The sequence below is a fragment of the Erpetoichthys calabaricus genome, chromosome 2 (genome assembly GCF_900747795.2).
Source record: "Erpetoichthys calabaricus chromosome 2, fErpCal1.3, whole genome shotgun sequence".
In the NCBI taxonomy this organism is placed as follows: Eukaryota; Metazoa; Chordata; class Cladistia; order Polypteriformes; family Polypteridae; genus Erpetoichthys; species Erpetoichthys calabaricus.
Window position 1 is genome coordinate 9819840 of NC_041395.2, and position 17714 is coordinate 9837553.

Consider the following 17714-nt stretch of genomic DNA (forward strand, 5'->3'; position numbering starts at 1 on the left):
AACCTTGGTCTCATTAGACCATAATACATGATTCCATATCGTTGTGGGAGACTGCAATGATTAGATAGATAGATAGATAGTGTGACAGATAGGGATGCTCTCGCTCCCTTGAACTCTCGGACACCACCCCAGACACCAGATAAAAGTCCAAAATGACTTTATTAATAATAATAATAATAATAATAATGTGCACAAAGCACCCTCCACTCAAACAATAATCAAATAATCCTCCACTCTCCCAGACGCTTAGCCACCCTGCCTCCCAACTCAGCTCGATGTCTGGGATCTCCCACAATCCTTTTATAGTCTGTGACCCGGAAGTGCTTCTAAGCCCTCAGTCCATATGATTACCCAGCACTCCCGGGTCAAACGAAACTCCTTTTCTTCATCAGCCCGGAAGCACTTTATTTCTTCCAACCATGTGACTTGGATTTATTTCCGGGCTGTATGGAAAATAAATGTGTCTGTGTCTGTCTGCAGCATCTCCTGGCGGCCCCGACGTTATCCAGCAGGGCTGTGTATTAAAACTCCATAGTCCATGATGCCCTGCTGGAATTCGGGGCATCTCCACGTTGCAAGGAGGGCTCCATCTAGCAGCCTGGGGTTATTGGCTGGGATGAATGGCCGGCCATATCTGACAATAGATAGATAGATAGATACTTTATTAAATTCACATACTCCAGCAGCAGCATACTGATAATAACAATATTAAATTAAAGAGTGATAACAATGCAGGTATAACAGACAATAACTTTGTATAATGTTAACGTTTACCCCCCGGGTGGAATTGAAGAGTCGCATAGTGTGGGGGAGGAATGATCTCCTCAGTCTGTCAGTGGAGCAGGACGGTGACAGCAGTCTGTCTCTGAAGCTGCTCCTCTGTCTGGAGATGATCCTGTTCAGTGGATACAGTGGATTCTCCACGATTGACAGGAACCTGCTCAGCGCCCGTCGCTCTGCCACGGATGTCAAACTGTCCAGCTCCATGCCTACAGTAGAGCCTGCCTTCCTCACCAGTTTGTCCAGGCGTGAGGCGTCCCTCTTCTTTATGCTGCCTCCCCAGCACACCACCGCGTAGAAGAGGGCATTCGCCACAACCGTCTGATAGAACATCTGCAGCATCTTATTGCAGATGTTGAAGGACGCCAGCCATCTAAGAAAGTATAGTCAGCTCTGTCCTTTCTTGCACAGGGCATCAGTATTGGCAGTCCAGTCCAATTTATCATCCAGCTGCACTCCCAGATATTTATAGGTCCAGTTTTCTCCTTGTCTTCTCATCAAACTTGGATGGACGTCCTGATCTTGGTAGAGCCACCTTTGAGCTATATTTCCCATCGGGATTAATAAAGTATCTATCTATCTATCTATCTATCTATCTATCTATCTATCTATCTATCTATCTATCTATCTATCTATCTATCTATCTATCTATCTATCTATCTATCTATCTATCTATCTATCTATCTATCTATCTATCTATCTTCTCCATTTGTTGATAACTGTCTTCACTATGCTTCATGGGATGTGTAATGTTTTGGATACTATTTTGTACCCCAGTCCTGATTGATACTTTTCAATGATGAGATCCCGTTCATGTTTTAAAAGCTGTTTACGGTCCATGGCGTTTGGAGTGTGTTGCAGCCAAGAGGATATCAGAATAATCCTACAGGAACAGCCATACTTGATCTGAGCTCAATCAGAGCCTCTTGAATTGATGTCAGGTGTCTATTATTATTACTAACGACTATTTGAGATGAAACTTATGGTGACTGGTTGATTCTGAATGCAGCCACATCATTGATTAGAGGGTCTACACATTAATGACACTTTTGCATCAGATTTTTTTCTCTTTTTCACTAAATAGTTTCTGTATTGTTTTCACCTTCTTTGTATAGATTGCAATTTTCCAATAAAGGTAGAATAAGTTCTGGCAGGATTTCTCTTGGTTTCATTTTTAATTCCTCAAAATCTGTGATTTTGGCAGGGGTGTGTAGACGTTTTATATCCAGTGTACGTCTGCGGCCTTGATCTCATGTTGGTTCCATAAACATGGCAGTGACTTCATGTTACTTCCATTGCCTGCCCACTCACCAGATTTCATTCCAATAGGGATAAGGTGAAACTTCACAGCCACAACATCTGTAGAAACCCTGTAATGCTGTTAAGTCATCATAGACCAGAATCAATAAGAAATATTTCCAACATCTAATGCGCTCAACAAATTTCGGCTGGTTTGCAGGCAAAAGAAAGTACTAGCTGGTACTGGGTAGTAGGGTTGTGCTGTAGTATTGGAAAAGTACTGAAACTCTCAAATTTTGAATTAATATGGTAGTAGCATTTCAGTGTTTTTGGTACTGGAAGTAAACATCAGCTTTCCTCTCAATTCAAACCCCTTTTCTCGACACTTGCTACTGCAGTTGTGGAAAGAAACACTTCATTTAATGAAATTACCTGCTTCAGCGTGATCAGGACCTCATTTGGCCTGCCCCTCTGTTATTTCTTTGACACTATTGTAATTTCATAGGGGATCTTCCATCCCCCCCCCAAACCCCCGCCCATTGCTTTGATATGATTGTACAGTCATATGAAAAAGTTTGGGAACCCCTCTTAATTCTTTGGATTTTTGTTTCTCATTGGCTGAGCTTTCAAAGTAGCAACTTCCATTTAATATCTGACATGCCTTATGGAAATAGTAGTATTTCAGCAGTGACATTAAGTTTATTGGATTAAGAGAAAATATGCACTATGCATCATAACAAACTTAGACAGGTGCATAAATGTAGGCACCCCAACAGAGATATAACATCAATACTTAGTTGAGCCTCCTTTTCAAATCTAACAGCCTCTAGACGCTGTCCTCCTATAGCCTTTGATGAGTGTCTGGATTCTGGATGGAGGTATTGTTGACCATTCTTCATACAAAATCTCTCCAGTTCAGTTCAATTTGATGGACAGCATGCTTCAAATCATCCCATAGATTTTCGATGATATTCAAGTCAGGGGACTGTGACGGCCATTCCAGAACATTGTACTTCTCCCTCTGCATGAATGCCTTTGTAGATTTCCAACTGTGTTTTGGGTCATTGTCTTGTTGGAATATCCAACTTCAACTTTGTGACTGATGCTTGAACATTATCCTGAAGAATTTGTTGATATTGGGTTGAATTCATCTGACCCTCGACTTTAACAAGGGCCCCAGTCCCTGAACTAGCCACACAGCCACACAGCATGATGGGACCTCCACCAAATGTGACAGTAGGTAGCAGGTGTTTTTCTTGGAATGCAGTGTTCTTCTTCCGCCATGCAAAGCGCTTTTTGTTCTGACAAAATAACTCCATTTCTGTCTCATCGGTCCAATGCACTTTGTTCCCAAATGAATCTGGCTTGTCTAAATGAGCATTGGCATACAACAAGCGACTCTGTTTGTGGTGTGAGTGCAGAAAGGGCTTCTTTCTCATCACCCTGCCATACAGATGTTTGAATTGTAGAACGATGTACAGATACACCATCTGCATTAAGATGTTCTTGCAGGTCTTTAGAGGTGATCTGTGGGTTGTCTGTCACCATTCTCACAATCCTGCTCATATGCCGCTCCTGTATTTTTCTTGGCCTGCCAGACCTGCTGGATTTAACAGCAACTGTGCCTGTGGCCTTCCATTTCCTGATTCCATTCCTTACAGTTGAAACTGACAGTTTAAACCTCTGAGATGGCTTTTTGTAGCCTTCCCCTAAACCAGGAGACTCAACCATCTTTGTTTTCAGATCTTTGGAGAGTTGCTTTGAGGATCCCATGCTGTCCCTCTTCAGAGGAGAGTCAAAGGGAAGGAAGCACAACTTGTAATTGACCACCTTAAATCCCTTTATATCTCATGATTGTACACACCTGTCTATGAAGTTCAAGGCTTAACGAGCTCATCACACCAAGTAGTCAGCATTGAGCAGTGAGAGGCATTCAAATCAGCACAATAACAAGGGGACCCACATTTGTGCACAGCCAGTTTTTCACATTTCATTTCATTTCATACAACTAAATACTGCGTCACTAAAAATCTTTGTTCGGAAAACACCGCAATACTCAGATGTTCCTAGGAAATGAAAGACATATCACTGTTATCTTGTTTGTTGAAGGTAGAGTAAATTATGCAGGCTGAGAGGGGTCCCCAAACTTTTTCATATGACTGTAACTTCATGGAGGATAGTCCCACCCCCCCCCCCACCAGTTGCATTGACATGATCAGGATTTCATGGCATCAAGAGGATAGTGCGGCCTGGTGACATGGTTCCCAGGGCTGCTTAGCACTTGCGTGATGCATAAGGGAGGCTGGGGGTTTTGGAGTTAACCATTGTTTTCTTTGGGACAGTTCTGGTATCGGTGCTGAGGTCCAAAAAGGGTGTTATCAATACCAAAGTCAAAATCTTAGTATGGATCTATTAAAGTAGCCGCTGAGTATGTGTGTGTGTATATGTGTGCTGGTAGTGGTGTAAGCTTCTTTTTGCAGAAGCCATATTTTCTCCCAAGGGCACCAGTGAAGCGCAACAGAGAGGATGAGTGAATAAATGCATTGCTTCCTGTTTGTGGCCTTTTCTTTAAAACACTCGTCATTTTGCATGCTGATGATGGCGCATTGGCTACTTCTTCGAGTCTTAACAGCCAAAGTCTTTGAGGCAGATGCTAGGTTCAGTTTGTTTTTTCTTTATAAAATAATGAATGTCACCACATGTCCTACTGAGCGTTATGCACAAGAAAACAGTTTTGACACCTGCAAGCTGCTTAAGTGACATCACTCACAATTTAAACCACTGTGCAGCATTTGTTGTCTTTGAAGCATTCACTTTCCAAAAATTTAAGTACTCATTCTTTACATATTTTTTCCTCATCTAAATTGAGATGATATTTGGATAAACTGAATTGATTCTGGTTTACAGTCATCTTTCAGAACCTTAATGATCATGAAACTTTTGTTTTAGACATGCATTATATTTGTTATTCTTCCATTGTAATTGCCTTTTGTATCAGAAGTTCAATGTGTTTGAGAAAATTAAATTATTTGTTGTCAATATTTCGTCACAGATTTTCTTGCACTGCTTCTGAAATTGTTGAAAATATTTCATGCAACTGAAGATAATGAAGCTTGAAATGGCTTTAAAGCAACAATAAAAGTATGTTGCTCTTTAACATTTGTGACAGGCGGCCATGCCATTACCCAGCCGGACTAGGGGAGAGGGCACCCGCATGGCACTGCCTTCCACAGGGCGCTAGAGGGGAGCCCTCCTGGCCGGCTGTGGCACCACCGATTCCCACAGGGCACACTGGGATCTGGAATTTGCTACAGCCTTGTTGGGTTCCGTGGGGAACAGGGACTGGGGAAGCCCTACTTCATGGGGTTTTCATCTCACCCAGAAATGCTTTTGGACCATGTGTTCGGAAAGACCAGAAGTACTCCCAGGTGGGAGGTTAAAGAAACTTCCTGTCTCAGATGGACAAGTCGGAGTCAGGAGGAAGAATGACGAAGCTTCTGTGGAGGAGGCAGAAAGATGAAGACAGAGAGAGAGAGAGACGAGAAAGAGACGAAAGAGTTACGGACTTCTTTATTATTGTGTGCTGCTTTGTGACTGTCTCTGTGGTGGGAAACGTTTTAAAAAAAGAGATTCTATACTTTAGCTAGTTTAGCATTAGGGTTCTGTAGCTGAGCGTAGGCAGCCTGATCAGTGCATTACACAGAAAGTTTGGAAGGGACGAACGCAGGTAGGTAGCGCTGCGGTGCTCACAGACTCTTAGTGCCCGTGAATTCGTGCTCTTTTAGGGTAGCTTGCTTTTCTTTAAATGATCACTTACTGTGGCCACACAATTATGAATTGTCATGAGACCTTGGCTGGTTTGCCCGTTTTACAAGGCCCCCTGAAGCCACTCATTGGCATGATGGATCTCCAGGCTAGTGCAGCCTATCAGTAACATTGCAATATTTTTCATTCACCATCTGTTCTCCTATTGTTATGGTGTTATATTTTCCAAAACTTACAAGGTGAGATTCAAGCGCTGAACAAGGAAAAGTGGCAGCACGGTGGTGCTTGTTTGGTGTTGCAGGCCATGCTTGAAGTGGGCTGGTACCAGCAATGCTCAGTGCTTCATGAGGATCCCCCCAACTCCCATCAATAAATTTTCTGGTTATGATAAACTAGGTGAGGTGGACCCTGCTCCTTTACCAAGAATCAAAATAAGGGATGGTCAGAAAGGGAGCTGCAATCTTCTCCCTCTGTGCCAGGAGGGTAAACATGGAAGGACGTTGTGGCAGCAGGTCCTCCAGATCTGTGTGTGCAGAAAGTGAAAGGGTCTGAATGCTTTCTAAATCCACTGTTTAACATATAAAATATCAATGAGATATTTTGTGAAATCGAATGGTGGTTTTCTTGTGCATAGGGTTATGACGGGGGCATTAAGGCAACAAGTGATGTCATGTCATAATGGCACTCTCAGGAGGCACTGCGGGCACGGGTAGGTCACTATTTAAATATGATTTTTAGAATTAACTTTTTTTTTTTTTTAAATATATTTCTTCTTTTTATCTTCATAGTTTCAATGCCACTGAATGCAAATTATTTGAGAATCATGGACCATGAGACTATAGTTCTGGAAGCCCTGGACTTGTTTTGCAACAGCCCGGAACAAACATATGAAGAATTTCTTAATTCATTTACTCACTTATCTATAGGTGAGTACATTTAAACAATAATTTCGGTAAGATTCTTCTTTTATCTTACCTTTGTCACTGTATTATCGTAGTATTTCCCTCTACTTACCCTTTACCTGTTTTCTTCAAGGGTAAGTGTAATCGTCAAGTTCGTTATTGGGTTGCTCTACTGTTGAACTTTAAGATTAACACACACATACATAGCCATACGCACACACACAGACCCTAACCACAACAGTGCTCCATGAACGACACACACACAGCTGATTCATCTCTAGCACTTTAAGCCACACAAGTGCCTTAGGAATAACACAGCCTGTCACACTGCACTTCAAGAGACTTACTTATTATCGGCACGAACAACATACGATGTTTTAATGATATCTCAGACCTAAATATTACTTTTTGTCTACAAGAATACATTTAAACATATAAAGGCTCAGCATCCTTGACTATAGGCCATTTATTAGCCAAGAATACCTTACGTTACCTATTGTTCCCTACTGTTGAGTGGAGCTCACACCCTCAGCCTTTATAAACCTTGCAGCACAGAGCGTATGGCAAACCTCCGGCCGCACCAGGTGCTCAAAGAAATCTGCCTTGTTATTTCAGTCACTCTATAGACTTTAAGACAAAGCACAGAAAGTTAAAAGCAGCATGGTATTTATTACAGGAATAATAATAATACAACTGGAGCAAAGAATAATAGAAAATAGGACTGATAAAAAAGTCTGGATATGTATAATCTTTAGAAACAGCTTACGGAAAGTAAAGATGACAAGGATGAATGTCGCAGGTGTCTTGAGATCTAGCACTCGTAGTTGCTCATGATGCTTTTCTGATGACCAGTGACCTCTTCGTCCCTTCTTCTTCCTCCCTCCTTCCTCACTTCCTTACTCACTTACTATATCGCTCCTCAGACAAGGCACACTTATTCTGAAATTCTACTGGGGAGTTTTGCAAGATGTGTTTGTTAGATATTCTGATTGGCTGGCTGTCACTATGAAGAATGAATTCACTGTCCGTTTTCCCAAATAATAAAACTTTATGTTCTCTGAGGTGTTACTATGTCTTCCTTTCCTAGGCTGTAAAATAATTAGATGTCCATCCTTTCTCAGGTTATAAAGTAATTGAGCCACCAGCATGTCTTCCTTTCTTTGTTGGAACAGCTGTTTTAAAAGTGAGGTATAACTGGGAAGAAGGCATGCTTTGATTTGTCCTGAATGTAGTTCATTCGTTGTCTTGTCTTGAGCAAAATATAATGGAAATATAAACCAAAATGTACAGATTTTGTACACCACAACAGTCACTTGCATGCATTTCTGTATATACAGTGCCCTCCCGCCATAGTGTTTGGGACAAGACACCTTTTCCTTGATTTTTCCCCTTCTGCTCCACAGTTTAAAATTACATATAAAACAATTTAGATGAGACTAAAGTACACATTGCAGACTTTCATTTAAGTGGATTTGCATTCATTTCAGTCATAACACTTTTCTGCATGCTCCTCTGATTTCAGGGGGTACACAGTAATATTTGGGACACAGAAACGGTCACTATATTAAAGCCATCATATTTAGGATATATGCCACATATATCTTGTATGCAATGACTGCTGGAAGTCTGCAATTTATAGACATCTACAGGTGCTGAGGATCTTCTCAGGTGATGCTCTGACAAGTTTCTCATGCAGCCATCTCCAGCTCTTGCTTATTTCGGGTGCTTCTTCCCTTAAGTTTTCTCTTCTGGACATGGAAGGCCCGGTCAGTTGAATTTCATTCGGGTGACCGGCTTAGCCATTCTATAATTTTCCCTTTTTTTAGCTTTGCTTTGTGGCCTCAGGAGTATGTTTGGCTCATTATCTTGTAGAATGAAGCACTGCCAATTGAGTTGGGTTGGGTGTGCAGTGGGTGTCAAAAAGAAGGAGGTCAGTACAATACAATACAATACACAGAACAGAAGTAATCCTCAATACAATATAATAGTGCAGTAGAAACATTACAAGTACAGAGCAGAATTCAACAGTAGATGAAGTTACATAATACGATTTGGATTTCAAGAAGAGTTCACACTAAAAATACAGAATGGATAAATCTGTTTACAAATCTTTTGTCATGCAGAACATTAGGATGACTTTTAAGGGGATTTAATACTTTTGCACACCACTATGCTTTGAATCTTGTGCAGTTCTGCTTCATCTCCACACTTTGCTCTTGCCATCACTCTGATGCAGGTCCATCTTTGTTTCCTCTGCCCACAAGACCTTTTCCCAGAATTCATCATGCTCTTTGAAGTCTTTTTTTCGCAAGCTGTAACCTGGCCATCCTGTTTTTGTGGCCAACTAATGGTTTGCATCATGCAGTGTGGCCTCATTATTTCTGTTGATGAAGTCTTCTGTGGATCGTCGTCTCTGACACTGCCACATCTACCTCCTGAAGACTTTGAGATGTCGCACAGGCATTTGGGATGTTTTCTTTACCAGGATTCTTCTGTCCTTAGCAGTGCAGGTCTTCTTTGGCCTACCAGTCCCTTTGCAATTATTGAGCTCACCAGTATGTTCTTTCTTCTTCATGGTTTTCCAGACAGTTGATTTTGGTCATTCTAAGGTGTCACTGATGTCTCTGATGGTTTGATTCTTATTTTTCAGCCTCATAATGGCTTCTTTGACTTTCATTGGCACACCTCTTGTCCTCATGTTGAACAATGGTTACTGCAGACTCCAAAGCATAGGTATCTTATGAAACCCACCTGAGGAATCACAAACACTTGTGACGCCAATTGTCCCAAACATTATGGTTTCCTAAAATGGGGGGTCCATTTAGAAAATGTGTTGTGTGACCAAAATGTCTGCAAATCCCCTTAAGTGAAAGTCTGCAATGTGCACTTTAATCACATTTGAATTGTTTGATTTGTAATTTTAAGCTGTAGAGCAGAGGGGGGAATCATGAAGAATGTGTCTTTGTGCTAAGCATTATGGAGAGCACTGTAGTTTTTTTTTTCTATAACAGTCTGCATTTTGGACAATTGTAACATATGCTCTTTTTCAAATCATTTTTTATTTAGACTTTCTTTCATGGTGTTTTACAAAGAGAAAGATAAAACTCCTGAACTTGAGAGCCACTCTTTTCTTTTGCTAGTTTGAGTTAGAGAATGGAGACCATGAATCTCTGTTTTTTGATTTTATTGAAATCACACAGCATTCCATACAAATAGATCAATTTTACAAAAATAAGATTGAAAAATCAACCCCCACCCCTGAGAAATGAGAGCATGGGCAGCAGAATAAAACTTATTGCTAGTAAAAATAAGTAAATGGATAAATTAATAAGTGAATAAAGGTAAATGGAGAAGAAAAAGAAATGGGGAGATAATCTGCTTCCTCAGTGCTTTAAAAGCTTAATCTAAAATGTCATTGATTAGATCCTGCCAGGTTTTGAAAAAATTCTGCACAGATCCTCTAAGTGAGAATTTGATTTTTTCCAATTTCAAGCAATAGACCGTGAATCTCAAAGAGAAGTTTGTTGCAAATTAAAAATACTAGTTACTTGGTTATCAGATCTGATCACTGCCACTCTTTTCTACAGGGGTCCCCAACTCCCGTCCAAGAGGACCACAGTGGCTGCAGGTTTTTTCATTATAATCCTTTTTCTTAATTAGTGACCTGTTTTTGCTGCTAATTGACTTCTTTTAAATTAATTTTATTTGACTTACTCTCGAAGACTCAGACTCCTCAATTGCTTCTTTTTACTTAATTAGCAGCCAAAAAATCATGAGATGTAAAATGAGCCAAAACAGGACCAGCAAACTGTGTTAAGTCAAGTTGGGGAGCAGGCACTGATACAGCACGTTGCTGCACCCACTGCACGACGAAACAACTCGGGATCCCAGTTGGTAACCCCCCCAGGCAGACACGCAGTCCAGTCCCACCCTCCGGAAATGACCCTCTATCTGCCGCAACCAGGTGTTACGTGGGTGACCCCTTGGCCTGGTCCAGCCACTCAGGTAACCAACAATGAGGATCTTATGAGCCAGGTCACCCTCAGGGAAACGCGCCACATGGCCGTAGTGCCATAACTGATGCTCCCTCACAATGCAGGTCGTGTGCCTCATTTGGGATTGCATGAGCAACACAAAGTCAAACCAACGGTACCCAAGGATTTTCCGGAGAAACACAGCACCAAAGAGTCCCGTCTTCATCTCAGGTCTGTGGATAGCGTCCATTTCTTGCAACCATATAGTAAGACAGGAAGCACCAGGACTCTAAAGACTTGGACCTTCGTGTCCATCATACAATATCTGAAGATAAAGAAAGGTGAAGGTCTCAGGAGGGCTGATCTGCTCAGATCCCCAAAACATTTTAACAAAGCTCTTAGAAAAGAGAAAATCAACAATTTCTGAAATGTCTGCTGTAATAAATAAGACGCGCTGGAAAACTCCAAGAGGAGTTGAGGAATGACCCAGTATAATGTCAATCGGACAAATAAAAAAAATACGTGCAAAAACGATCAAAAACAAGCGCATTTGACAAAATGAAATCGGTACATGGAGTTTATATGGGGGAAATGGTGGCAGGAAATGATTGAGACAGGAAATGACATCCAAACAGACAGACGGAAGTGATGTTATCTGGGCGGAACCGGATTGATGTCATCATGGAGAGCCGGAAGTGAAGTCATCACAGAGGGCCAGAAGTGCCGTCATCGTTGGGAGCCGGAAGTGATGTCGTTAATGGTATTCAGAGATGAGATTGTTGGGTAGTAGCCATTTTGGGGAATGGGAAGTATTGTGGGTGAGTTATGGGTTTTCTTCTTTAATTCCCTTTCGCTGCCTCCTACTCACACGTGTGTGACAATGGAGAATGTAACAGTCATTTTCTAAGTCGCTTAGTCTTGAACAGTGTCTCAAGGGTGTGTGCTGGAGTCTATCCCAGTTTGCATCAAGTGCAAGGCAGGAACAAGCCCTCCACAGGATGCAGGGCGAACACACACCCTAAGTCACACACATGGCCTGATTTAGTATTGCCAATCCACCTAACCTGCATGTCTTTGGACTGTAGAAGAAAATGTACGCAGACCCTGGGAGAATATGCAAACTCCTTGCAGGGAGGACCGGGTCAAGAACCTCTGTTCCCCCATTGCAAGTCAGCTCCATTACCACTGCGCCACCATGATGCCCAGAATGTAACATATTTAAAAAAATACTTTTTTTGGGTAGAGTATTCATTTAACTCAATTTAAGAGGTTGATGTCCAGCTCTGCAGCATTGGACATAAGCTTGGACACCAAGTGTACACTGGACAACAATTCATCAACAAGAGACAATCATCAGCAGTTACACGGTGTCAGCTTAGAGTCGCCAGCCATCCTAATGCCCACATCTTTGGCATGTGGTGGATAAAATGGAGCAACTGATAAATATACACACAGACATGGAGAGAATGTGTAGGATTAGACCTCCGTTTTTTAGATATGTGAAGCAGCAACAACAACTGCTATGATACTGTGTCCCTTTATGATTAAAACGCAGTTATCGTCTTTAATAAAATCCCTGTGTGCGTCCATGTGTCCGTGTGTGTGTGTCTTCTGGTGAAGTGTGCATGCGCGGGGCACGGTGCGATGCTTCAAAGGCCACGTGACGCGTCACACAAGACAGAGAGGGCGGGACCTATAAAATATCGCGCGGCCGACCCAATCGGATTTCGGTAAATGAGGTAAGACCTGAAACATAACGCACGAAAAATCCAATTGGGTACTGAGACGCGGAGACCAGCTTCCCCAAAGAGGTGGGATTAGTGTTTGTTGCTGTGTAAGTGTTCACTCTGAGGATGTCAGATTTGCGATTAACAAACTTGGCCCGGTAAAGTGTAAAGTGTTTTCCTAAATATACGAATATTCATGATATTACAATAGGATGACTTTTAAAAGTAGATTTATTTTCACGCACATAAAATCCATTGCTGGGGAGATGCCATACATACAATAATCAGCTGCACGCCAGCACAGATTAAAATACTTGCTGGAGAGACGTATTACTGTGAGAAAAAATTAAAGGCACACAATAAAGTATTACAGCCACATACAAGCCAGCATTACTGTAACAGAAAATAGATGGTCCTTTGCCATTTAATATAGACTGTTCCTACTAATGTTTATGCACTACTATTCTAGCGCCCATTATTGTAACAGGCTTAATGTCTAGTTTAAAATAAAAATACTCTGTTACCACCCCAGCAATAATATACTTAGCAGCTTTCAAAAATCTTTGAAAAAAGTCTTTAATATTTCTATTGCCAAGCAATGTAAATCATACAGATATAGCAAAATAACCCTTTTACCGTACTGTTTATTATTTCAAGGATATAATCTTGTAAAGAAAAAGATACCGATTCTATAAAAACCGAATTTTGTAACCTTTCATCTGTCATATGAATAAGCTAAAGTATTGATAAAAAATGTAATAAAATAACACAAATCAAATTGTCAAGACTATCATTCTCATTTAATGAGATTTTTCTTGCAGAGAGATAATGTTGTGAATTGGCCGTGTTGAGTATATTGAGCTTACAATGGAAGTAAATGGTGCTAAACTGATTGTTCTATGGAAGATTTATAAAGTGAAAAAAATTGCAGCTCAGCATCTGTTCTTAATAGGTATTTTAACATAAATGACCCCAGTGCCTTAGATGTCACATGCTTTGTGATGCATTGGAAATGCATGAAGATTCTAGATTTTTAATCACACTATGAAACGGAGAACTTACTGTACAGAACATTACTTTCACAAGTCATTAGGACTCGGTATCACTGGGCTGGAGAATGGGCTCCGAGGAGAATATAATGTATGTTGAACTGATATCCAAAATTAGCATTAATGTAATAAAGTTCTATCTATCTATCTATCTATCTATCTATCTATCTATCTATCTATCTATCTATCTATCTATCTATCTATCTATCTATCTATCTATCTATCTATCTATCTAGTGCCTTTCATTTCTAAATGCAAAGAATTATTATTATCTGTCTGTCTGTCTATCGTATTGTGTCTTTTCTATCTGTCTATAAGAGAAGGGATATGATAGGCAGGCCTTCCATAGTGCAAGACATAAACTGTTTTAATAAAGAACATTATATTCAATGTTTTTTTTTAAACTCTTGTGGTCACAAAGGTTGCACGCAGTTTGGGTGAACTTACAGTATTAAATCAAGTTCATGTAATACCAGGCAGCATGGTGGTGCAGTGGTAGGGCTGCAGCTATGCAGTTAGGAGACCAGGGTCCGCATTCCTGTGTCTGTTTGAGTTTCCTCCGGGTGCTCCGGTTTCCTCCCACTATCCAAAGACATGCTGCTTAGGTGAAGTGGCGACACTAAATTAACCCATGTGTGCGCATATGTGGTCACCTTTTGATGAACTGGCACCCTTTCCAGTATTTGTTCCTGCCTAATGCTCTATCTATCTATCTATCTATCTATCTATCTATCTATCTATCTATCTATCTATCTATCTATCTATCTATCTATCTATCTATCTATCTATCTATCTATCTATCTATCTATCTATCTATCTATCTATCTATCTATCTATCTATCTATCTATCTATCTATCTATCTATCTATCTATCTATCTATCTATCTATCTATCTATCTATCTATCTATCTATCTATCTATCTATCTATCTATCTATCTATCTATCTATCTATCTATCTATCTATCTATCTATCTATCTATCTATCTATCTATCTATCTATCTATCTATCTATCTATCCAAACTTGGTATGGATTAACAGAGGCAGAAAATGACAAGACAAGTAAAACCATGTCCCCACCGTGAACCTGCCAACACGGGTTTTGGTGATGTGTTTCTGATAGAATCATTTTCTTCATTCATTCAGCTCAATGACAAAGTACATGTGTACTGAAGTGACTTTAGCTGCATGTGGAAGCTGCACACAGCTGTTGTTACGGTTCTGCCTTTGTCCAGAAACGGTTTCATAAGCTTTTTGACCGTAGTCTGTTGCAGATATTCAAATCCTTTGTAACCGAGAATTTACTTGCTTTTCTGACTGGTCGAAAACTCAATCTCGCTTATTCAACCTTTTTTTTTTTTTTTTCTTCTTTACATATACGCCTTTGCCGTATGCGCATTTTTCCATGTGCACATTTATCCACATATGTTTTTTCCCGTGGAAAGCAAATTCTCGGTTACAAGGGATTTGAATATCTGCGTTTTCACACAACAAATGAAATGGATACTTGGAGGTGCCGTGAGAATAGCAGGCTGCTTGCTGCTTGTGTTGATCAACACATTTTCAACACAAAAGATGTTGATGGAGAGGTGCAAAGGGATTTAAGGTGGGCTGGGATTGCGAGTTTTTTCATAAGCTTTGGTAATTCTAGTGTTAAATAAATGCATACATAGATGGACCAACACTGTGGTTGAGGTCACACCAGAGTGACTAAAATGGAACAAAATTAGAAAGAAGGAAAACTTCTGACATGTGCTATACAGGCATATTGCTGTTGGTGTAAAGGAGCCCCCATTGCATTTCTTGACACACTTCTGATGAAGGATTTGTTGGCTAAAAGTCCTCTGTGTTAGTGTGTCAGAGGGAGAAGGTGCAGCATTGTTCATAATGTTTTCGTTCTCTCCTCCTCTACATCTTCCATGGCGACCAGAGCATGTCCAATAACTGAGACCGCACTTTTAATTAGCTTTATTTGAAAGGCCTTTCTTGAAGTGAGGTTATGTGTGAGCATTGTGGAATTTAGTATTGCAGCATTAGTTACTGTATAGGGAAAAAGACACTTAATTCAAGTAGAGTATAAAAATTCTCTAACTTACTCCCAGTACTTTCGGGATAGTCTCTGGCTGCCATGATCCTGAACTGGATTAAATGGGTTTGAGAATTTAATGATATTTTATGCTAGAATATCAGATTTCTTCATAGTTCTTTGAATAATTCTTTCACTTTTAGAATAATGGTACAAAAAATAATTTGATATGTTTTCTATGTTCTATTGTAAATAAAATATGGGATTTGCAGATCAATTCATTTTCTTTTTATTTACATTTTACACAGCGTCCCAACTTTTTTGGAATTGGGGTTGTAGTTTTGTAATTGCTTAAAAATTTCAGTCCGTGAAACCATTGCATATTTGTTATTATTTACATTTAAAGCTGATTTCTGTCTTGTGCCCAGTGTTACCAGGATAGACTGTAGCCCATCATGAACATGTATTAGAATTGCATGTCTGGAAAATAAATGAATGATTTTAGTTCAGTCAATCTTTATGTAATATAGTGCCTATTTTACTATTATTTATTTTTTTTAGGAAAGGATCAAAAGGACAGAGGAGCCATAGAAATAATGTCTGATGGCAAAATGAAAGGCATAGCTGAAGGATCTCTTGTTACAATTAGTTCAGCACATGAGGTGTCAGAGAGCCAACCCGACTGTGATGAGGTATTTATCTATTAGTTATCTTGATTTTGAAATTCATCAAAACAAGAATAAACCTTTAAGGTAAAAAGTATTCAGAATTGTTGCTACTCTGAAGTCCAACTTAGGCCTAGTAGGCTACCACCTATTAGGAAAATGAAGCTTGACCTGGCCAGACTCCAAGATCAGGCTGTTTCTAATGAGTTTGCATGCAGTTTGTGTGAGGAACTTATGGATTTGGGTGTAATTTCCTGTGAATTTCTTGTGAATTTTCCCTTGGGATTAATAAAGTGTCTATCTATCTCTATCTAACTGGGAGACCTTCCGTGACAAGACCTTGAAGGTTGCTCAGTGTTGTGTTGGTGTTCCCAGAAGGAGGTGTTTCATCTCACAGGGCACTCTGGATATCATTGAGAGGAGTTGCAGTGCAAGGCTTGATGAGAACCCTGGTCTGATCCGGAACTGAGAAGGACATCTGTGAGAGCTCTGAGGGCAGATAAGGAGGTGTTTTTTAGAGGAATCTGTGAGCAAGTGACACACCATCTATGGTCCAGTGACCCATTTCTTGCTTACAGAAGAATCTAAGCGTACCGCTTGTGCTAGAGTCATCCTCAATAGGATCCGTGATCATTTGCTCACCTACCAGCGACCGGAGCAGTCTGGTTTTACGCCTAGGGGGTCTACCATTGACTGCATTCGGGCACTGAGGGTTCTCATGGAGTGCAAACACGAATATCGGCATAGTTTCTTTGTAGCCTTTGTTGATTTTCTTAAAGCGTTCGACTCTTTTGTCCGTGTGGGACATCTTGAAACTTCGCGGGATCCCCTCAAAATTGCTGGATATCCTGGCCAGCCTGTACACTGGTACTGTGAGTGCTGTGCAGAGTGGAGGCAGAACCTCTGCATTTTTCCTAATTGATTATGGGGTTCATCAGGGGTGTGTTCTACTCCTATTCTGTTCAATGCTTATATGGACTTGGTGTTGGGCAAGGACGTGGGGTCCAGAGAGTGAAGAGAGATTCACTGATCTTGACTTTGCCAATGATGTTGTGATCTTTGCAGAGTCAATGGAAACTCTGATTGAGACTTTCAAGAGACTGAGCAAGGGGCCTGAGTGTTTGGGCTTGCGAGTGTCCTGATAAAAACCAAGAGCCAGGCCTTTAATGTCCTCTTAGGCACAGCTATCTTCAGTGTCTGTCTGAGGACAGAGTGTCGACCTTGTCAAGAGGTTTACTTACCTTGACAGTGACATTCATGTCTCTGGTGACTCTTCCTATGAAGTCGGTAGATGGATTGGGAGAGCATCGGGGGTCATGAGGTCACTGGAAAGGGGTTTGTGGTGCAGTCCTGGTGTTTCCTGTCTTGCTATATGGTTGTGAGTCATGGACACTATCCAGTGACCTGAGATGAAGACTGCACTCCATTCGTACTGTGTCTGGTGAATCTTTGGGTACCGCTGGTTTGACTTTGTGTTGCTCATGGAGTCTCAAATGAGGCACATTACCTGCATTGTGAGGGAGCATCAGTTACATCACTACAGCCATGTGGCGCGATTCCCCGATGGTGATCCACATTGTTGAGGACC

At 40.8% G+C, this 17714-nt stretch overlaps 1 protein-coding gene across 1 annotated transcript in view; it reads left to right on the plus strand.

The window, feature by feature from the left end:
• The window catches only part of iftap (intraflagellar transport associated protein), a 95594-nt gene that overhangs the window by 10677 nt on the left and 67203 nt on the right, over window positions 1–17714 (plus strand). Inside the window, exons 3-4 of the mRNA XM_028791846.2 lie at window positions 6573–6710; window positions 16023–16153. Of these exons, the coding sequence (XP_028647679.2) occupies window positions 6578–6710; window positions 16023–16153 (264 nt within the window). The 5' untranslated portion in view covers window positions 6573–6577. The remainder of the gene's footprint in view (window positions 1–6572; window positions 6711–16022; window positions 16154–17714) is intronic.